This window comes from Ornithorhynchus anatinus, chromosome X4, assembly GCF_004115215.2.
Source record: "Ornithorhynchus anatinus isolate Pmale09 chromosome X4, mOrnAna1.pri.v4, whole genome shotgun sequence".
In the NCBI taxonomy this organism is placed as follows: Eukaryota; Metazoa; Chordata; class Mammalia; order Monotremata; family Ornithorhynchidae; genus Ornithorhynchus; species Ornithorhynchus anatinus.
The window spans coordinates 1,291,851-1,313,576 of NC_041752.1; the positions used below are offsets into that span (position 1 = coordinate 1,291,851).

At 65.7% G+C, this 21,726-nt stretch overlaps 1 protein-coding gene across 4 annotated transcripts; it reads right to left on the reverse strand.

Moving 5' to 3' along the window:
* Positions 1 to 662: 662 nt before the first annotated feature.
* ZNF384 (zinc finger protein 384) lies at positions 663 to 17,130 on the reverse strand. 4 transcript variants are annotated; one of them, XM_029054499.2, is made up of 9 exons: positions 16,918 to 17,130; positions 7,868 to 7,938; positions 7,501 to 7,738; positions 7,036 to 7,369; positions 5,701 to 5,784; positions 4,717 to 4,857; positions 3,400 to 3,478; positions 3,148 to 3,306; positions 663 to 1,979 (listed from the first exon to the last, which is right to left on the reverse strand). In XM_029054499.2, exons 2-9 carry the CDS (start codon positions 7,931 to 7,933, stop codon positions 1,635 to 1,637), a joined length of 1,446 nt encoding a protein of 481 aa, XP_028910332.1. In that variant the 5' UTR covers positions 7,934 to 7,938; positions 16,918 to 17,130; the 3' UTR covers positions 663 to 1,634. The 4 variants fall into 4 exon arrangements, with proteins under 4 accessions (XP_028910332.1, XP_028910329.1, XP_028910328.1 ...); XM_029054496.2 differs by having other exon boundaries at positions 4,717 to 4,899; positions 5,560 to 5,784; positions 7,868 to 7,934; positions 16,918 to 17,104; XM_029054495.2 differs by having other exon boundaries at positions 4,717 to 4,899; positions 5,560 to 5,784; positions 16,918 to 17,103.
* Positions 17,131 to 21,726: the final 4,596 nt, after the last annotated feature.

Here is a 21,726-nt window from a genome sequence, read left to right on the forward strand (position 1 = left end):
CCCTGTCCCACACGGGGCTCACAGTCTTAATCCCCATTTTGCAGATGAGGTAACCGAGGCGTGGAGAAATTACGTGACTTGCCCACAGTCACACAACAGACAAGCGGCGGAGCGGGGATTAGGAGCCAGGTTCTTCTGGTGCCCAGGCCCGTGCTCTACCCGCTAGGCCACGACGTCGCTTTCCACGCTGCTTCGCCCACCTCCCCCGTCCCACCGGTGCCAGGCGGGGGCCAGAGTGCAATAAAACCCAACGTTGCCCCCCGCCCAAGCGAAGGGCGTTGGGTTGACCCTCTTGGGCTAACCCGAGCTAGGTCTCGTGGCCCCAGGTACCATGAGCGAGTCCCGACGGGTCCGAGAATTAAATGGGGGATGCCCGCCGATGCGCTCCGATCCCGGGACTGGAGAGAATCCCAGTCCCACTGCCAATGGCAACAACTGAGCTACTCACTGTGGGTGCCCCTCTCGGGCCAGCTTCTCCGGAGGGGCCGGGAGCTGGTCTGTGCCCCACTCCTAACCCCCAAACAGCCCCCCGACCGAACCACCCACAACCCTTTCTGGGTAAGGGGCTCTTCCCCAGCTGGGAGAGCCCACAGTGTCACCCCAAGACCCAACCCCACAAGCTTTTCCCACGCTTGCTCACACCAGCACCTCTACTGCCTGCATCCTTTTACACAAATTTATTTCTATACAATGTTCTAAAAACACCCCTGGTTTGGTACATTATTTTTTTCATATTTAAATCGGTTTTTAACAATTGGTTTGCCTCTGATTTTTTTTTTTTTCCATTTTCTCTTTTCTCTGAAACCTGTCATGATTTACAGATTAAAAAAAGGGGGGGGGGGGCGCGCGCGCGGGGCAGACAGAGGAAATTAAAATATATCCGGGGCAGGAGGGGAAGAAGAAAGTGAAGACGAAAAGAATGGACAAGGGAAAAATAATGCCAAAAGGATCGAAAATGAAAATTCTCCAAGATAATGCATTTATAAACAGAGAAACGGTTACAACCAAGACAGCCGTGAGGGATATATATATATATATATATATTTATATATATTTATATAGAAACCCGTGTCCTGGCAGGAGGCCACGGCACCTCAGAGGCCGACTCCAGTCTGAGGCGGAGGGCCCCAGCTCGCCGACGGCCCGCGGCCACCCCGAGGGGGCTGGCGTCGGGGCGGCCACGACGGGGGCTGGCGGAAGGAGGGCGGGCTGAGGCGGGGTGGGCGGGCGGGACTCCGAGCTCCGCCGCCCGAGGACGCGGTCCGCTCCACCTCCTGACGGCGGCGGGTCCGCGCCCCCCTGCCCCGGCCCCCCGCCTCGGGGGCCGCCGCGGGCCCGCCCGGACCGCTGCCTCCGCTCGGACCCCCTCCCGTCCTGAGGAGGGACCCCGGCTTCTGGAGCCGGGGACGGCGGGGGCAGAGCAGGCCACGGGGAGGGGGAGGGCCCGGGCCGCTGCCCCGCCGCCCGGGGCCAAGCCGGGGCACGCTCCCGGCCCGGCGTCCTTCCCTGGCCCCGGGGGCCCTGCTCCTCCGGGGCCGGTCGGGCCGGGGGTCCGGGCCCTGCCCTCACTGGGGGCGGGGAGCGAGGAGGGGGCCTCTTCCTCTGCGGGGGGAGGGAGAGGGAGGGGCGGGTCTCTAGGAGCTAGCCAGGTGCTCCACCTGGATGGTGCTGGTGGTGACGGTCAGACAGATGTCTTTGTGGTGCTCGGCCGTCTTGTAGGGGGTCAGGTCAAAGGAACACTGGGGCGGAGGGTTGGGATTGCTGTCCCCGGCTCCCGCTCCCTGAGGAGCCGCCCCGGGGGGCTGGAAGTGCTGTTGCTGTTGCTGCTGCTGTTGCTGCTGGGACGCCTGGGCCTGGGCTTGGGCCTGGGCCTGAGCCACCGCCACCGCCGACGCTTGCTGCTGCTGCTGCTGCTGCTGCTGCTGCTGTTGGAGATCGGGGGCGTTGTGTTTGCGCATGTGTTTCATCAGGTACGTCTCCTGTGGGGCGGGAACGGGGGTGGTCAGAGCCTCGGCCGCCCGAGAGGGCAACTGCAGATTCCACGGAGGGAAGCTCCGGGCTCACCCGGGCCGGGCGCCCCCCCGGGCTCCGGGTAAGGACCCACGGGGCCGCATTTAGCCCCCTCCCTGGCCGGCGGGTCGATCCATCGATCGAGCGTATTTCTTCAACGCCTACGGTGTGCGGAGCACTGTCCTGAACGACGGAACAGACGCGGTCCCCGCAGACAGGGAGCTTACAGTCCAGAGGCGAAAATTGGGGAAGCAGCAAGGCGTAGTGGACAGAGCACGGGCCCGGGAGGTCGTGGGTTCTAATCCCAGCTCTGCTACTCGTCTGCTGTGTGACCCTGGGGAAGTCACTTCACTGCTCTGTGCCTCAGTTCCCTCATCTGTAAAATGGGGGTTAAGACTGTGAGCCCTATCTGGGACGGGGTCCGCGTCCGACCCGATGATCCTCTACCTACCCCAGCGCTTAGAACGGTGCCAGGCAAACAGTAAGCACTTAACAAAGACCATCATTATTATTATTATCATTTCCCAAGTCAGAAGTGGGGGATCGGTGGCATTTCCCCCTTCCCGCCCCGGTAATAATAATAATAAAGACGACGACCGTATTTGTTAAGCGCTTATTACGTGCCGAGCACTGTCCTAAGCGCTGGGGCGGATACTAGGTGATCGGGTTGTCCCACGTGGGACACCCAGTCTTAATCCCCATTTTCCAGAGGAGGTAACTGAAGTACAGAGAGATGAAGTGGCTTGCCCACGGTCACACAGCAGAAAAGTGGCGGAGCCGGGAATAGAACCCACGTCCGTCCCCCCCCCCCAAGCCCGGGCTCTTTCCAATAAGCCAGGCTGCTTCTCTGCATCTGTGCTAACGAGGAGTGTTCAGGCGGTGTATTTATTGAGCGCTTACTCTGTGCAGAGCACTGTACTGAGCGCCTGGGAGAGGACAACAGAACAGAGTTAACACACACGTTCCCCACCCACGGGGAGCTTAAAGGCCAGAGCGGAGCGTTGGCAATATTGGGGTCAACGTACCCCGCCTCCCCGCCGGGCCCTTTCCCCTCGGTCGACGTCCGCCCCCCCGCCGCCCCGCCAACGGCCCCCTCTCCCCGGGCTCTCCCAGTGGCGGCCGCGGCCGGACGCTCACCGACGTGTACGCGCGGCTGCAGATGGAACAGGTGTACACCTTGGCGTGCTTCACCGTGTGCGTGGAAAGGTGGACCTCCAGCGAGGCCGCGTCCGTGTACGCCCGGTGGCAGTTGTGGCACTTGAAGGGTTTGTCTTTGTTGTGCTGCCGTCTGTGGGACTGGGGGGCGGGGAGGGGGCGAGAGGCGGGTTCAGCGACCCCGATCCCCGCGGCGAGGGGTGGGGGGGCCGAGGGGATGGGGGGAGCATCTACCTGTAGGTTCGAGAGCTGGGTGAAGGCCTTGTCGCAGCCGGGGTGAGCACATTTGTAGGGCCGGTCTCCGGTGTGGATCCTGCAGGGGAGAGAGAAGCAGGGGGCGGGGGAGGGAGGGCGGTCAGCGGGGCGGCCACCCCCGGGCCTGGCCCGCGAAGGGGAGCGGGGGCGGAGGGAGGGAAAGGTCAGGGAGGGTAGTCCAGCGCAGTCCGTCGCAGCCCACGCCTGCCCCGGTCGGTCCCTCCGCCTCGTCTCGGGCCCGGCTCCGGGACCCGGTCTCCGGGTCGGCGCGGGCGTCCCGGCGTGGGGGTCGTGAGGTGGGCGTGTGCCGGGCCCTTCTCGGCGTCTGGGAGGGCCCGTGCCCGGGGCCCACCCGGCCGGGCCTCCGCGGCTCTTCCCGGGCCCCTCGGGCCGCCCTGTTGGCTTCGGCTCTTCAGCCCCAGGCCCGCCCTGCCTCGCCGGGTGGGAAGGCCCATCACTCCGGCCTCCGTCGGCCTCCTGGCCGGACGCGGCGCCGCCGTCCTCGCCGAGGGGCCCCCGTCGGCCCAAGGCCCGTCTGTCCCTTGGGTCGCTCCCGCCGTCTCTCGCTCCCTTGGAGGCCCCGGCCCGGGGTGGGGGGGCGGGGGGGGGCGACGTCCGGCGTGGCTCAGGGACCGCCCGGCCTCTCCGCCGGGCGTCCGCGTCCGAGGGGTCGGAGGCAGCTGTCGCGTAGCCGGGGTCTCGGGTCCGCCTTCTTCTCATCGAGGCCCCGGGGCCCGGACCGTCCTCGCAGCCCCGCTCGGCCCATCCGGCGTCTTGGGTGCCGTCACGGCTCTTGGTTGGCGCCCTCCGGGGCGGGGAAGCCAAGATGGAAGGGAGAGGAGGGGGCCGGTGTCCTCCTGTGTTCTTCCGCTCGGGGGCCCGACCGGGGCGGGTCTTGCGGGTCAGAGCCTGGAGGTGGGGGGGGAGGAGGGAGTCATCTTTGTCCCGGGTCCATCCGTGCCCCTCAAGCGTCAGGGGGAGGGCCGCCCGCTGCCGGCGTCGCCCCGGTGCCGCCCGCTGCCGGCGTCGCCCCGGTGCCGCCGGCGGTCTCTCTTCCCCGGGCGGGCCCGCTCCGGCCTGGCCCCCGCCGGGTCCCTCCGCCGCCGCCTCTGCCGCCGGGCTCTCCCGCCCTCTCGCTCCGTCTCTGGCTCCTCCTCGCAGCTCCCGGTGCCGTCCTCCGGCCGGGTCTCTCCCCCGCCCCCCGCATGCGGGTGGTTGGGTGGGTCCGGGGCGGACGGGCGGGCGGGGGGGGAGGGCATGCCGGCCTGGGGGCGGTCGCCCGCCGCTCTCCCTTACCGTGTGTGCTGCTGGAGGTGGGAGAGCTGGCGGAAGGCCTTCTGGCAGTACGAGCAGGTGTAGGGCTTGGCCCCCGAGTGGATGCGCAGGTGCTGGGCCAGGTAGGAGCTGTTGGCGAAGGTCTTGGAGCAGTGCGGGCACTTGTGGGGCTTGACGGTCTCGGTGTGCGACTTGGAGTGGATCCTGCCGGAGAGGAGAGGGGGGGAGGGAGGGGAGCGGGGGCGAGGGAGGGCGCAGGAGCGGCGGAGCCGACGAGGAAGCCGGTCAGGGAGGGAGCGGAGGACGGACGGTCGGAGGGAGGGAGCCGGTGGCGCTCGGCTCCTCGCTGGACGAACGGCGCTGAGGGGCGGAGGCGGTCCTCCCCTCCCCCTCCCGGCCCAACCTCCCGGGAGGCCCGGACCGGGCCGAGGGCGCCCGGCGAGGACCGCGGGGGCGGCCGTCCGGCACAGAGCGAAGGCGGTCGAGGGTGACTTCCTTCCGCTTCCAGAATTCCCCTAAGAGACGGCCCGGGGTGCCCCGGACCCTCGGTGGGCCCGCTCGTGGCGCTGCCCCTCAAAGTAATCAGGTCGCAGCCCGGCGGGCGCCGCGCCACAGCCGACGCCGAAAGGAGGACCCCCGCAGGCCCTCGGGCACGGGCCCCTGCCACGAGCCGCCGGCTCCGGGGCGGGACCCGGGTCTAGCCGAATCGCCGGGTCCCCGTTGCCGTCCGGGGGATCCGGCCCAGTGGCCGCTGCCGCTTGGATTCCCAGACAGCTGGGCGGGAAGCGCAGGAGAGAGACCAGAGCCAGGCGAGCGGGCCGGGCACGGCCGGCCTGGGGGCGGTCGCCCGCCGCCCTCCCTTACCGTGTGTGCTGCTGGAGGTGGGAGAGCTGGCGGAAGGCCTTCTGGCAGTACGAGCAGGTGTAGGGCTTGGCCCCCGAGTGGATGCGCAGGTGCTGGGCCAGGTAGGAGCTGTTGGCGAAGGTCTTGGAGCAGTGCGGGCACTTGTGGGGCTTGGTCTCGGTGTGCGACTTGGAGTGGATTTGCATCTCGGACTTGGAATAGAAGGTCAGCGAGCACATCCGGCACCTGGGCCCAGCGGGGCGAGCGTTAGGAAGCTCCCAGACTTTTGCCTCACGGCCAGGGGGCTGGGGGGGGGGGGGGCCCAGGCCAGGGAGTCCCAAAGGGGACATCCCCACGACCGCACCACCTCCGGGGCCGCCCCCATCGCCGACTCCTCCGGTCCGAACCGGGGTCACCCCTGGCCCCGGCTGGGCAGCGGGGATAAACCTGGTGGTCTCTGATGCTCCCCCGCGCCCCTGCTAGGGAGGCTGCCCCAGCTCCTCCACCGCCTCGTTGCCCATCCGCCTCCTCCCCCAGACCCTCGGTTCTCCCGCCCTCACCGCCGGTGGAGGGCCCTGCGGCCCCCCCCCGGGGGGCTGGCAGAAGCCGGGACCCCGGCCCCCCGGCCCAGGCAGAGCGGGGGCTCTCGGCTGCCGACGAGGGTCTCTGGGTTTAACCCAATACCCCGTGCACGGGACTCGTTCGGCAAATACTAGTGACCGACCGTGGTCTGTGGGGGATCTCCTCGGGGGCGGGGGAGGAGGCGGGCACGGGGCAGGGGCCAGTGTCAGCACCCGGCCCCTCCCGGCGTACGGACCACCCTGCATGGACGGAGCGACGGGGTATCTGGGGACTCTGCCACCCCACCGGGGACGGAGGGGAGCTTGCGGAGGCGGGACGCTGCCGGCGGTAATGGGGCCGGAGGCCCAACGGCCCTCCGGTAAAAGGGGGTGGCAGCGGGGAGGGCCCTTCTGAGTGCCAGTGGGCTGAGCCGGCACTGGGGGGAAGACCTCTGGAACGGTGCCGTGGCCCGGCACCGAGGGCACAGGGAGACCGAGGTGTGGGGCGGCCCGGTCCGGACCCTAGAGATCCTCTGCCCGTGGCCAAGGGACGGGGCCCTAACGGGCAGTGGTGGTGAGCTCCCCTGGGCCCTGACAACCCCGGGGGAGGTGCCCGCCTCCGGGTACGCGCCTGGGGAGGGGACCCCCTGACCTCGACGCTCGGCCCTGGGTCCCCGCCCCGGCCGGACTCCCCTGCCTGGGCCCCCGCTCCACTGGCCCCGGGTGGATCCCGCCTCCCCGAGGGGGACCCTCCGTGAGGGGGACCCCGAGGCCCCGCGGCCGGCAGCGTCAGACTCGGCCGGCCCACCGACCCGCCTTTCCCGCTCACGGCCAGCGAGGCCGCCGGTCCCGGCCGGGTAACGACCGGCCGGGGCCCCCCGAGCCGTCGGCCCCGGCCCGCGCCCTCCCTCCGCCGCCCGCCGGCCGTCACCCCCACCTGTAGGTCTTGCCGTCCTTCTGGTGGTCGTCCTCGTCGTCCGGGGCCAGCACGTAGGGATCGCTCATGTCCGGCAGCCCCGACTCCGGCAGCCGCTTCTTCTTCCGGCCCCGGGGGGGCTTGGGTGGCACTCCCCCGCCGCCGCCGCCGCCCCCTCCCCCCTCCTCCGCCAGGGCCGACGCCACCTTCTTGGAGAGGTCCGGCACCACCTGCAGGGCCTGGGAGCCCGGGGGCAGCGCCGAGACGATCATGGGGGCCGAGATGGGGAAGGTCTGGGCCGAAGAGGCCGTGGTCACCAGGGAGCCGGAGGGGGAGGTGATCACCAGCCCCGGGCCTGGGGTGGAAGAGAGGGGAGACGCGTCACGATGCCCTCCCGCCCCCCGGCGAGCCGTCCCGCCCCGCGCCATCCCCTGTGCCGCGCGCCCCCCAACTCCACCCGCCCGCCCACCCCCGGATAACACTCACCGGCCGTCATGAGCCCCGTGGAGGGCACGGGCACCACCGTGATGTTCTGGGTGACCGAGGCCTGGCTGTGCGGGGCCAGCTGGTCGGGCTTGGCGTCCGTCTCCATGCTGATGCCCGACGGCAGGGGCACCGCCGCGGGCACGGTCAGCAGAGTGGGGTAGTGGGGAGGAGCCAGCCCACAGCTCTTCTCGGGCAGCAGCTGGTCCTTCATCTTATTGATGAACATCGTGTTCTCGATCTGGGGTCGCCGAGGGAAGGGAGGAGGGAGAGACGTCGGCCGGCGGCGGGGGGACGGCGACCCGGCCCCCTCCCCGCCAGGCGAGGCTGTCCCCGGGGGTCCCCGAAGGGCCGAGGGAGGAGGGCTCACCTGTCCCGAGACCGTGGGGACGGCCGGCCAGAAGTACGGGGAAGAATTAAAGTGAGATTCTTCCATTCTACCTGGCGGGAGAAACACAGACCGTCGGCGTCCGGCCCCCCCGCTCCGCTCCCCGCGCCGCTGGCTGGCAGGTGCCGGGGTTGGCACCGCGGCCCTCTGGTCGGGGAAGAGGTGGTTGACGCCGCCGTACCCTCTCCCTCCTCCCGCGCCCTAGTCTTTCCCGAGTCTCGGGGAGGACACTTTCCGAGCGGAGCAAGCCGAGATTCACGGGTGCGTGCGGAGGGGGCGCCGGGGGCCTCCTGGTGTCCCAGAGAGGGGCGGGACCCGCCCCGGGTCGCCCAGTCGGCCCCCGGCAGGCCCGCCCCCATCCCCAGACCCACCAACCTCGGCCCGTGGCCCTCAGCTCCCCCGGCCCCAGGGCCGCCCGGATCGGGGATAAAAGACCGGGCGGCTCAAAGGATCCGGGCAGAGTTTGACCTGGCTGGGTCCCGATTCCTGTCTGGGGGAAAAAGACCCCCTTGCCCCCTCTTCTGGGATGGGTCACCCCTCCACCCACCCTCTGAGCATCGTCACAAACTATTCCAAGGCGCGTTGGTGCTCCGGGATGTTGCCTACCCTAGGTACTATACAGAGGCATGTTCTTTTTGTCCTCAAGGACTATTCGGGAGACAGGACCAATGCCCCTTCATCAGAACCAAAGCAGACCTAGAAATACTCAACATCAGTTCTGAAGAGAAACAGGAAGGGTCAAGACTCTGCAGTCCGGACAGATGCAGGCTGGGATGGACGTTACGGGAGTAGGGAAGGGGTGGACAGGGCGATCGCAGGACTGTTTGTCCCCAATTCCCACCCCCAAGGTGAGGGGTCGATCCTGGACCTGGGACGGGGTGAGTTGAGCACCAACAGCAGCGAGGATCAACAGAACCAGAAGCAGCGTGGCCTAGTGGCAAGAACAGGGGCCTTGGAGTCAGAGGACCTGGGTTCTAATCCAGGCTCTGCCAATTGCTTGCTTTGTGACTTGGAAAAGTCACTTGACTGCTCCGTGCCTCAGTTTCCTCAATTGTAAAACGGGGATTCGATACCTGTTTTCCCTCCCATTAAGACTGTGAACCCCATGAGGGACAAGGATTGCGTCTGAAGCAGCGTGGTGTAGTGGATAGATAGAGCCCGGGCCTGGGAGTCAGAAGGTCTTGGGTTCTAATCCCAGCTCCGCCACTTGTCTGCTGTGTGGCCCTGGGCAAGTCATTTCACTTCTCGGGGCCTCAGTTACCTCATCTGTCAAATGGGGATTAATACTGTGAGCCCCATGTGAGACAGGGACTGAGTCCAGTCTGAGTACCTTGTATCAACCCCAGCACTTAGAACAGTGCTTGGCACATAGTAAGCGCTTAAAGAAATACCACGATTATTATGATTATTACCTATCCCGGGGCTCAGAACAGTGTTTTGACACTTTAACAAATGCCATTAAAAAAAAAAAAACACCTTCCCCAGCGGCAGGGCGAGCACGGGGGATCCGTTCTCACGGGGCGCCGGGGAGCCAGAAATACCGGCGGCTCCCAGGGGGGTGGGGCAGATCCGTGGATTAACATCCATGCTGGGTCACTGAGGGGGAGAGTCAGGGACGGACAGGAGGAAAGTCAGGGGTGTTTGATGGTCCGTGCCTAGATCACCGTGGGGAAAGTCAAGGATGGAGGCGGGGGGAGTTAGAGGCAGGGACGGAGAGGGGAGAGTCAGGGGGGTTGGATGGTCCGCGCTGGGTGGCTCGAGGCGAGTCAGGGACGTCGGTCCACTCCTAACGATGAGGGTGGGTGTCCGGGAGGGCACTGGGCTCTCCCAAGCATCCTGGAGTCGCCGTCGGGTGGACGGGCCGGGGACTGAGCCGGGAATGGCCTTGTTCCTGTTTTCACGGACTCGAGGGACCGATACTACGAAAACATGGAACCGAGCACGGGGCGGCCCACGCGCTCCAGGAGAGGGGGGACTGAGGATGGGGGTGGGAGGGTTCTTTTGGCCTGCGGCCTCCTGGTGGGCCTGAAAGCTCGCAGCCCCCATCGCCTGGATCTGAGGGACAACTCCGAGGGGAAGAGAGCCGGGATGCCGGGCAGGCGGCAGTTCTCTCAAACCCAGTGCCTGAAGCCCTTCTGCCGTGGGCCCCTGGTGCACACGCTGCCGGGAGACCGGGACCGGGGCAGCTAATGACTCAAGAGGGGGGAGACAGAACCCAGAGACCGGTCACCGCCCACCCCCGGCTCACGCTCCTGCCACCGGACCGCCGGTCTGGGGGGGCGGGGGGCAGCGGGCGCCACACGGCCGCCTGCGAGTGCCTCGTCCCAAGCGTCCCTGGGTAGGGTCAGGGATGCTTCGGCCCCGTGGGAGGGACGGGAGGGGAAGAGAAGGCGACACCGAGGGCCGGGGAGCTCGGAGGGAGGCTGCCCGTGGCTCCCGGGGACCGCCTCCCTCCAGACCACAAGAGGCGGACGGGACCCACCACGCCCCAAGGAGGGATGACCGGTGAACCGGGTGGGCGGGCAGACTGGCGGCTCGGGGCTGAGGCCTTCCGCCGCTGCCCACGGCTCCTGCCCAACGCCGAAGCCCGCCAGGGCCCGGTTCCTCATTCCGCTCCTCCGGGAGGACCCTCCAGTCCGGCTCTCCCGGAACCACGCCGCGGCCCGCAAAGGCAACGTCCGAGTGCCCATTCCCTCCTCTGCCGGTGGGGCGAGGGCCCGTGCCGGGGGCCGGGCCCTCGGGGGTCAGCCGGAGGACTGCGGACCTCGGGTCCGGGGCCTGAGAGTTGGGGGAGGCACCTGCTGCGGGCTCCCGGCTGACCCCAGGAGTGGCGAGGGCCGCTGGAGGCTGGGGGAGAGCGGGGAATTTCTCGCCAGGGTGGGCAAGAGAGATGGGCAGGTGGTGTTGGCGGGGGGACGACAAAGGGAGGGACAGTGACACACCTGCCACCCGGGGCAGAGCTGCCAGCCGGAGTCCCAGTGGCTCCACCACCCCCGCAAGGCCCCGCTCGCCCCAGCCGCCGGCCTCCTGATCCCGGGGCCCAGGGTAGCTTTACACGGAGAAGCATCGCGGCCTAACGGATAGAGCGCGAGCCTGGGAGTCCGAAGGAGCTGGGTTCTAATCCCCACTCCACCACGTGTCTGCCGTGTGACCTCGGGCAAGTCACGACTTCTCTGGGCCTTACTTCCCTCATCTGTAAAATGGGGATTAAGGGCCACAACTGGGACAGGGACAGTGTCCAACCCACCTGCTTGTATTCACCCCGGCGTTTAGAACAGTGCATGGCGTATAATAACCTAAACGCTACAACTATTATCATTATTACGATGGGCTGACTAGCCGGCCTGGAGCCAGGAAGGAGACCCGGGAGGGGGGGATGAGGAGCAGAAACAGGAGCTATCGACCCCGGGACAATCCTCCTCCACACCCCCCCGCCTCACAAAACAACACACTAAAAAACGGGGCCGGGCCACCTCCCCGTCTGCTGGCTCCCCTCCTCTCCTCCTCCCTCAGCTGCCCAAGGTCAGGTGGAGGAATGAGCCCGGGCCTGAGGAGGCCAGACCCTGGCTCTAGAAACACACAATATTCCCAACAGTAATAACTGTGGGGTTTTTTAAGCGCTTACGATGTACCCGGCATTGTTCTAAGCCCCAGATAAACACAAGTTGGATCCGGTCCCTGTCCCGCACGAGGCTCCCAGCCTAAGAGAGAGAGAGAATAGGAAGTGAATCCCCAATTTGCAGATAAGGCAACTGAAGCACAGAGAAGCAAAGTGACTTGCCCAAGATCACAGAGCGGGCAAGTGTCTAGGCTGGGATTAGAACCCAGGACCTCTGACTCCCTTGCTCTTTCCAATCCTCTCTCCTATCAGCCTCTGCCAAGAGCCTCGTCCCATCTGGTCCTAATTCCGGGGTTCAGCGTCCCAAGACTCACCACCGTCCAAGGGGTCTGGTTATCAGAGTTAAGGGGCAGCTGGGGGTTCCAGACCCCCACGCTTTCCTCCCGGGACTCCTGGGGGAATCGCTCTGGTGGTCTCCATTAATATCGATAATAACCGGCTGGCATCTAGCCCCGAGCACCCAGTGGGCACAGAAAAGGAGCCCAGGGCATCCGCCCTCACTCCTCAGATGGGAAGACTGATCGCTCGGCTGGTCCGGGACAGAGCCGGAGCCAGGGCCCGAGCGCGTCTGCCAGCCGGGGCCTCTGCCCGCTTGCCGGGCGCCGTCGACTGGCAAGGGCAGGGGACCCTTCCTGCCACACCGGAGCCATCCCCCCCCGGCCCACAGGAGGGGTGTCTTCCCACGAGGGGCCGGCGGACTCCTGTCTTGGGGTGGGAAGAAACCGCTTCCGCCGTCCAATCCCGGGGAAAACCACCAGGACTGGGAGCCTGGACTCCACGGCCCCGGCCTGCCCCGGTGACCGCCGGTTCTCTCTGGTCCTCGACTGAACCCCTCCGTTGGGTACATTGGGGAGAGGGGTGGGACGGGATCAGAGGGCACACTAACAGAAAAGCCCAGAGAGCTTCCACAACGGTATGTGAGGTTGTTAGTGGGGTCAGCGTCGATGGTATTTACGGAGTCTGCTCGCTGTGGGCCACAGCACCGCGCTAGGCACTTGAAAGCATACAAAACCAGGAAGAGATGTGCCCTCTGCCCTCAAGGAGTTTACAGTTTCACGGGAGAGAGTGCTGACGTAAACTCAGTATTGAAATTACCATAGTTAAGGCTAGGGAAATAAATTTAAGGGTACACACTTTAAAAAGTCCTGGGAGGCAGGAGGAGGAAGCAGGCAGCATGACCAGGAGGATGGGTCAATCGGGGAAGATCTCTTTGGTAAATCCCCAAGTTGATGAGGGACGTAGCCTGGCAGATTTCAGTTCCAGGAAGGGGAAAGGTGTGAGCGAGAAGCAGATACGGCCTAGTGGATAGAGCACGGACCAGGGAATCGGGCCTGGGTTCGAATCCCAGCCCTGCCACTCGTCTGCTTTGTGACCTTGGGCAAGTCGCTTAACTTCTTTGCGCCTCAGTTACCTCATCTGTAAAATGGGGATTAAGACTGTAAATCCTATGAGGGCTGGGACTGTGTCCAACCTGACTAGCTTGTATCTACCCCAGCAATTAGAAAAGTGTGCCTGGCACACAGTAAGTACTTAACAAATACCATCTTTAAAAAAAAGGGGGGGGGGGGGTCGGGACTAGGAGAGTTGAGAGGAAGAAATATCTAGGAGGGACAGCTAGGAGTGGAGAGTATGAGCTGAGGAAGTGAGTGAAGAGACCGTCCAGGGAAGTGGGAGTCAGCTGTTGGACAGGAGGATAGCCAGCGGTCGATCGGAAGGTTCCCTCTGGAAGGGCAGGGGTGGAAGGAGCACAGGGAGGGAGGCATCAAGGAAGCAGCGACGGGCCGAGGCGAGGAGCGGTGAGCTGGCATCACGCTACAATGGCAGCACGAGGTCCCGGCTGCCGTAGAGCCCAGGAAAGACTCTACTCATTCCCAGATCTCAGTGGGGAAAAAAAGGGCTAGAGAACATGACCTCCGAATATATGGCCGTGGAGACAGGGGCCCCCTTGGACCACACTCGGGGCTAGGGAGAGAAAGCAGCAGAGCTGCTAGATACAGAGAATGCTACTGTGGCCATCTTGCCGGAAATCATTCCCAGCTGGGAGACCCGAACTGCGGTGGGCCTGTTTTTTCAGCCTAGGCCGAAAACCGCCCTGCCGGACAAGGTGGACAGGAGGAGGAGAGGAAGATGGGGTCGGGGGGAATGAAGAGGACAAGGATAAAGAAGAAAAAGAGAAGGATGAAGAGGAAAAGGTAGAGAAAGAAGAGGAGGAGAGGCCTCCCTTTTCTCGGACCCCATGAAGCTGTCTCTCTCTCTCCCTCTTTTCTCAGCTCCAGGTTCTCGGGGGCCAGGTGACTCGGGAGCGGCCCAGGCTGTTGATGGGGGGGCAAGGTGGCCTTCTGGGGTGGTGGGAGAGGGGACGCACCACTGCCCCATGCCAAACCGGGTCAGCTGCCTGGGATTCTCCGCCAGCAACCTTCAGGGGCTCCCCACGAACCAGGCTCTGGGGAAGCGGTTTGGGGGGAGAAAGGCCAATCTGAGACCCGGATGGCCTAGGTCCTTGATTCAAGGTCAGGGGGATCTATGAGGAGAAAGCCAGGCGGAGGGGCGACCGGCCACAGACCCGGCAGCCACCGTCAACCCGGGGCCGCATGCTCCGGACCTCGGTCCCTGCTCCCCGGGCTGGCCGCCGCAATGACTCGGGGTGACGCCTCGCTCTAGATTCCCCCTCGGGGACGTGCACCCCACTGCCCCATCCTAATTCCATCCCAGCGAGGTCCACCCACCGACGGCAACGACCGGGCACCTCGGAGACGGCCGGTCCCGCCGCTGAAGCTCCCCTCCCAACCCGGCGGCGAGGCCCGGGGACGGCGGACCCCAGGCACGCCGGCGGCCGGCGGCCCGGCCGGGTCCGCTCCACCACCCGGAAAGCCGGCGGGCCGACGGGCGGCTGGGACCCCGGGGCGACGTCGGACGACAGCGTGTCCGGCCGGGGCCTCGGCCGCCGTCCACCCTGTCGCGCTCTAAGCTCAGAACACCAGGACCGGGCGGCCCCGCCCCTGGCACGGGGAGGGAATCCCCCTTCCTCGGCCAACGCTCAGGGGAGACCCCTCTTCTTCATCCACTCATTCAACGGTATTTATTGAGTGCATACTAGGTGCAGAGCGCCTTGGAACGGACAGTTGGGCTCCGGCCCCGAACGCCGCCCGCCAACCACGCGTGCCTTACCCTCTCTCTCTTCCTCCCGCTGTCCACCTCCTCCTCCTCCTCCTCCTCGGGCCTCCTGTGCTTTCTGCAAACCAAATCGCCCGCGTTAGGGGTCCGGAGAGGGAAGTGCCAAGGCGAGGAGGGCTCGGGGGATCTCCGGGCTGTCAGCTGGCGGTCTGGAGTGAACCCAGACCTCCCTCCGGTCAAGCGCTGCCCTGGGAGGGGGAGGCCGGGGTGGGGGACGACGACGAGGGGATGGGGATTCGGAGCCCGTCTCCCTCCTTAGGGGAGGACGGTCCGGTCCCCGCACGGGCGGCCTGCGCCCCCGGCACCCACCGCGGGCGGGACGTCTCGCTGGGGGGCGGCCGGAGCCCGGCGCCCGGGCAGACTGGGGGGCAGCAGCCTGCTGAAGGGCGGGGGTCCCGGGGGTGCAGGTTGGGGGGCTGCAGAAGAGGCGCCCCCGGCTCGCCCCAGGTCCCCCCAACGAGGGGGTGCTCGGGACCCCTCCTAGTGACCCCAGGGCCTCGGGGACACAATGGGCCGACCTCCTCTCCTGCAGGGGGGTCACCCCCACCCCCTCCCCGCCCCCTCCCAGCTGTGCCCCGCCCCCCAGGACCTGCCCCAGGCTCCCCCTCCCCCCAGGACCAGCCCCGGGGAGAGCCCGGGGGTCGCACTCACAGCCTCACCCCCCTCCTCCCGCCATCCGCCGGGCAGACCCGCAGACCCCCACCCCATCCCCCCCCCCCCCCCAAGTCCGCAACCACTTCCGCTTCCGGGACGGACCAACCTCCTCTCTCTCCCCCACGCACACACACACACACACACATCTACGGTCCGGCGCGAGGACACCCTCCCCCCCCAAGGGCGGGAAGGGGGTGGCGCGCGCGCGGCGCGAGACTCACCCGGCGGCCCCCGCGAGAGCCGAGCGCGCGGGCCTGGCGCGGGCCTCGCGCGCGCGGGGGGGGTGGGGGTGGGGGGTTGGGGAGCGGAGCGCGCGCGAGGGAGACCCGCGCGCGCGCGCGCGCGCACACGGCGCGAGACAGCCGCGGGGGGGCGAGGGGGGGGAAGGCCCGCGGCGCGCGCCCAGCTCCCCACACTCACCCGGAAGTGCTGCGGCCGCTCTCGCTCCCCGCCGGCCAGGCTCCCCCCCCCCCCGGCTCCTTTTCCCCTCCCTCCCCTCCCCCCCCCCCCCGGACGGGTCCGAGTGAAGGGCCGCCGCGGCGAGAAGGCGGGACAACCGGAAACCCCACGGGGGGGAGAAAGCGGAGGGGGGGGAGAAGGGGAGGTGGGGGGGGGGCGTGGAGGGGAGGAGGCCGAGTCACTTCCGGAAGCGGCGGAAGGAGATCCCGCGGGGGGCGGGGGAGCGGAAGTTGGGGCAGGGGCAGGGCGGAAGTGGCCCTCGGGGAAGGGCGGAAGGACGGCGGCGGGAAGGGGGGGGCTGCGCTTCCGGAAGCCGCTGTGGAGGCCGGGCGGAAGTGGGACCAGTTGGGGCGGAAGTGGGGCTCAGTCGGGCGGAACGTGGGACAGTTGGGGCTTCAGGGGCCCCACGAACCAGGCTCTGGAAGCGGTTTGGGGGAGAGGCCTCTGAGACCGGATGGCCTAGGTCCTTGATTCAAGGTCAGGGGGATCTATGAGGAGAAAGCCAGGCGGAGGGGCGACCGGCCACAGACCGGCAGCCACCGTCAACCCGGGGCCGCATGCTCCGGACCTCGGTCCCTGCTCCCCGGGCTGGCCGCCGCAATGACTCGGGGTGACGCCTCGCTCTAGATTCCCCCTCGGGGACGTGCACCCCACTGCCCATCCTAATTCCATCCCAGCGAGGTCACCCACCGACGGCAACGACCGGGCACCTCGGAGACGGCCGGTCCGCCGCTGAAGCTCCCTCCCAACCCGGCGGCGAGGCCCGGGGACGGCGGACCCAGGCACGCCGGCGGCCGGCGCCCGGCCGGTCCGCTCCACACCCGGAAAGCCGGCGGGCCGACGGGCGGCTGGGACCCCGGGGCGACGTCGGACGACAGCGTGTCCGGCCGGGGCCTCGGCCGCCGTCCACCCTGTCGCGCTCTAAGCTCAGAACACCAGGACCGGGCGGCCCCGCCCCTGGCACGGGGAGGGAATCCCCCTTCCTCGGCCAACGCTCAGGGGAGACCCCTCTTCTTCATCCACTCATTCAACGGTATTTATTGAGTGCATACTAGGTGCAGAGCGCCTTGGAACGGACAGTTGGGCTCCGGCCCCGAACGCCGCCCGCCAACCACGCGTGCCTTACCCTCTCTCTCTTCCTCCCGCTGTCCACCTCCTCCTCCTCCTCCTCCTCGGGCCTCCTGTGCTTTCTGCAAACCAAATCGCCCGCGTTAGGGGTCCGGAGAGGGAAGTGCCAAGGCGAGGAGGGCTCGGGGGATCTCCGGGCTGTCAGCTGGCGGTCTGGAGTGAACCCAGACCTCCCTCCGGTCAAGCGCTGCCCTGGGAGGGGGAGGCCGGGGTGGGGGACGACGACGAGGGGATGGGGATTCGGAGCCCGTCTCCCTCCTTAGGGGAGGACGGTCCGGTCCCCGCACGGGCGGCCTGCGCCCCCGGCACCCACCGCGGGCGGGACGTCTCGCTGGGGGGCGGCCGGAGCCCGGCGCCCGGGCAGACTGGGGGGCAGCAGCCTGCTGAAGGGCGGGGGTCCCGGGGGTGCAGGTTGGGGGGCTGCAGAAGAGGCGCCCCCGGCTCGCCCCAGGTCCCCCCAACGAGGGGTGCTCGGGACCCCTCCTAGTGACCCCAGGGCCTCGGGGACACAATGGGCCGACCTCCTCTCCTGCAGGGGGGTCACCCCCACCCCCTCCCCGCCCCCTCCCAGCTGTGCCCCGCCCCCCAGGACCTGCCCCAGGCTCCCCCTCCCCCCAGGACCAGCCCCGGGAGAGCCCGGGGGTCGCACTCACAGCCTCACCCCCTCCTCCCGCCCTCCGCCGGGCAGACCCGCAGACCCCCACCCCATCCCCCCCCCCCCCCAAGTCCGCAACCACTTCCGCTTCCGGGCCGGACCAACCTCCTCTCTCTCCCCCACGCACACACACACACACACACATCTACGGTCCGGCGCGAGGACACCCTCCCCCCCCAAGGGCGGGAAGGGGGTGGCGCGCGCGCGGCGCGAGACTCACCCGGCGGCCCCCGCGAGAGCCGAGCGCGCGGGCCTGGCGCGGGCCTCGCGCGCGCGGGGGGGTGGGGTGGGGGTTGGGGAGCGGGAGCGCGCGCGAGGAGACCCGCGCGCGCGCGCGCGCGCACACGGCGCGAGACAGCCGCGGGGGGGCGAGGGGGGGGAAGGCCCGCGGCGCGCGCCCAGCTCCCCACACTCACCCGGAAGTGCTGCGGCCGCTCTCGCTCCCCGCCGGCCAGGCTCCCCCCCCCCGGCTCCTTTTCCCCTCCCTCCCCTCCCCCCCCCCCGGACGGGTCCGAGTGAAGGGCCGCCGCGGCGAGAAGGCGGGACAACCGGAAACCCCACGGGGGGGGGAGAAAGCGGAGGGGGGGGGAGAAGGGGAGGTGGGGGGGGCGTGGAGGGGAGGAGGCCGAGTCACTTCCGGAAGCGGCGGAAGGAGATCCGCGGGGGGCGGGGGAGCGGAAGTTGGGCAGGGGCAGGGCGGAAGTGGCCTCGGGGAAGGGCGGAAGGACGCGGCGGGAAGGGGGGGGCTGCGCTTCCGGAAGCCGCTGTGGAGGCCGGGCGGAAGTGGGACCAGTTGGGGCGGAAGTGGGGCTCAGTCGGGGCGGAAGTGGGACCAGTTGGGGCGGAAGTGGGGCTCAGTCGGGGCGGAAGTTGGGCTCAGTTGGGGCGGAAGCGGGCCCAGTCGGGGCGGAAGTTGGGGCTTGATCGGGCCCCCGAGTTTCCCTGCCCACTCCGCTCATCTCACAGCCGACAAACTGGCTCTCTTCCCCTCTTCAAAGCCTTACTGAGCCTCACCTCCTCCAGGAGGCCTTCCCACACTGAGCCCTCCCTTAATAATGGTGGTATCTGTTAAGCGCTTACTGTGTGCAGAGCACTGGTCTAAGCGCTGGGGGAGAGACAGGGCCATCAGGTTGCCCCTCGGGAGCCTTCATCCCCATTTTACAGATGAGGCAACTGAGGCACAGAGAATAAGAAGAAGAACGTTGGTGTTTGTTAAGCGCTTACTAGGTGCAGAGCACTGTTGCAAGCGCTGGGGGAGATCCAGGGTCATCAGGTGGTCCCACGTGAGGCTCACAGTCTTCATCCCCATTTGACAGATGAGGGAACTGAGGCACAGAGAAGTGAAGGGACTCGCCCACAGTCCCCCAGCTGACAAGTGGCCGAGGCGGGATTCGAACCCATGACCTCCGACTCCCAAGCCCGGGCCCTTTCCACTGAGCCACGCTGCTTCCCTTCCCCTCTGCTCTACCCCCTTCCCCTCCCCACAGCCCTTACGTATATTTGCATATAGTATTTATTACACTAATTAATGATGTGTATATACCTCTGATTCTATTGATCTCTCCCCCGAATAGACTGTGAGCCCGTCACTGGGCAGGGACGGTCTCTATCTGTTGCCGAATTGTCCATTCCAAGCGCTTAGTACAGTGCTCTGCACAGAGTAAGCGTTCAATAAATACGATTGAATGCATGATCTATTCTGATGGTATTGATGCCTGATGACTTATTTCGTTTTGCTGTCTCCCGTTTAATCATAATAATGTTGGTATTTGTTAAGCGCTTACTCTGTGCAGAGCACTGTTCTAAGCGCTGGGGGTGGGGGATACACGGTAAGACTGTGAGCCCCTTGTTGGGCAGGGATCTGTTGCCCAATTGTACTTTCCAAGCGCTTAGGACAGTGCTCTGCACCCAGTAAAACGCTCAATAAACACAACTGAATGAATGAATGGAGAGGAAAGAACCAAACCACCAAGGGGCGGGGGCGGCCCCTAATCAGCGTCGTGGTCCCTGTTAAATTCTCTGGAGAAGACGCTCATAATAATAATGAGGGCATTTATTAAGCGCTTACTATGTGCCAAGCACTGTTCTAAGCGCTGGGGGTGGGGGATACCCGGTAATCAGGTTGTCCCACGTGGGGCTCACAGGCTTCATCCCCATTTGAAAGATAACTGAGGCACAGAGAAGCTGTGCCTTGCCCAAAGTCGCACTGCCGACAAGTGGCGGGGTCGGAATTAGAACCCATGACCCCTGACTCCCAAGCCCGGGCTCTTTCCACTGAGCCACACTGCCCTAGGAAAAGTCCACAGAAAACGGGGACGAGGCAGACCGGCAGCTAGATGGATCTTTAATAATAATAACGATGATGACGATGGCATTTACGTGCTTACTATGTGTCAAGCACTGCTCTAAACGCTGGGGTAGATACAAAGTCATCAAGGCTCCATCCCCATTTTACAGATGAGGGAACTGAGGCACCGAGAAGTGAAGTGACTTGCCCAAGGTCACACAGCAGACAAGTGGCAAAACTGGGATTAGATCCCCGTTCCTTCTAGTTCCCAGGCCCCGGGCTCTAACCACTAGGCCAGGTCGGGCGGGAGCTGGCGGGCAGGCGGGGCTCCACAGGACCCTGGACTCCCTGGCTGGTCGCGACTGCGGAGGCCAATCCAGGTTTAAATTACGCGGTCCGGATTGCAGGCTCACTGCCCACATTCTCCTCCGAGACGCGAGACTTCCCAGCCGGGACTGGAAGGACCCCGAACCGGGTCTTGGCGACGCATCTACTCCGCAGCCTTCTTGCCCCCCGACCCCCCACGGAGGGGTGAGGAGATTGTAGGGAGGCTGCAGGTCTGAGAGGTCGAAGCAGCCGGGCTACGGGGCCTCGATCGGCGGGACCGAGGATCCCTGCGAGCCAGGGTCAAAAGCCTCGGTTCCTTTTTTTTTTTAAAGTGGTATTTAGTAAGCGCTTACCTTGTGCCAGACGTTCTACTAAGCCCGGGGGTAGACAGAGCTAATCAGGTCAGACACAGTCCCCGTCTCACGTGGCGCTCACAGTCCTGATCCCCATTTTGCAGATGAGGTAACTGAGGCGCAGAGAAGTGACTCGCTCGAGGTCACGCCGCAGACAAATGGCGGAGTTGGGATCAGAACCCAGATCCTTCAGGCTCCCAGATCCGAGCTCTACCCACTGGGCAGGGCTGCTTCCTTGGAGAGACGCCACAAGCCTTCTTAGGAGGGTGGAGCCCAGCCTGCTTTGGACCCATCCCGGCCCCACGCAAGACCCTTTGCCCACCTTTTCCCTCTGCCCCCGGGGCTTCGGTCAGGGAAGGAAAAGGTAATCCGAAATAAACCGAGTATGGTGGAAGATGAAGATCCCGTAAACTAGATCGTAAGGTCCTTGAGGACAGGGACGGTGTCTGCCAGCTCTTGTGGTGAACTCTACTGCTTCTAGAGAAGCAGCGTGGCTCGGTGGAAAGACCACCGGACTTGGGAGTCAGAGGTCATGGGTTCGAATCCCCGCCCTGCCGCTTGTCAGCTGGGTGACCGTGGGCAAGTCACTTCACCTCTCTGTGCCTCGGTGACCTCATCTGTCAAATGGGGATGAAGACTGTGAGCCTTATGCGGGGCTCAGTGGAAAGAGCCTGGGCTTCGGAGTCAGAGGTCATGGGTTCGATTTCTGGCTCGGCCACTTGTCAGCTGTGTGACTATGGGCAAGTCACTTAACTTCTCCGTGCCTCAGTGACCTCATCTGTAAAATGGGGATTAACTGTGAGCCTCACGTGAGACAACCTGATTACCCTGTGTCTACCCCAGCGCTTAGAACAGCGCTCTGCACACAGTAAGCGCTTAACAGATACCAACATTATTATTATGTGGGACAACCTGATGACCCTGAATCCTTCCCAGCGCTTAGAACAGAGCTCTGCACATAGTAAGCGCTTAACAGATACCAACATTATTATTATGTGGGACAACCTGATGACCCTGAATCCTTCCCAGCGCTTAGAACAGAGCTCTGCACACAGTAAGCGCTTAACAGATACCAACATTATTATTATGATTGAATTGAACTCTCCCAAGCGCTTAGTACAGTGCTCTGCACCCCGGGAGGGGGATTCCACATCCCGCCGGCCTCCGAACTCCCCCTGGTAGCAA

What these genes read in the sequence shown, in the direction of transcription:
- ZNF384 (XM_029054496.2), bottom strand. Translation starts at nt 7,933, where the DNA reads ATGGAAGAATCTCACTTTAATTCTTCCCCGTACTTCTGGCCGGCCGTC. An exon ending in CACGGGGCTCATGACGGCCG is followed by an intron (nt 7,370 to 7,500) that starts GTGAGTGTTATC and finishes CTTCCACCCCAG; the next exon opens with GCCCGGGGCTGGTGATCACC. An exon ending in CACCTCCAGCAGCACACACG is followed by an intron (nt 4,900 to 5,559) that starts GTAAGGGAGGGC and finishes CCTCTCCGGCAG; the next exon opens with GATCCACTCCAAGTCGCACA.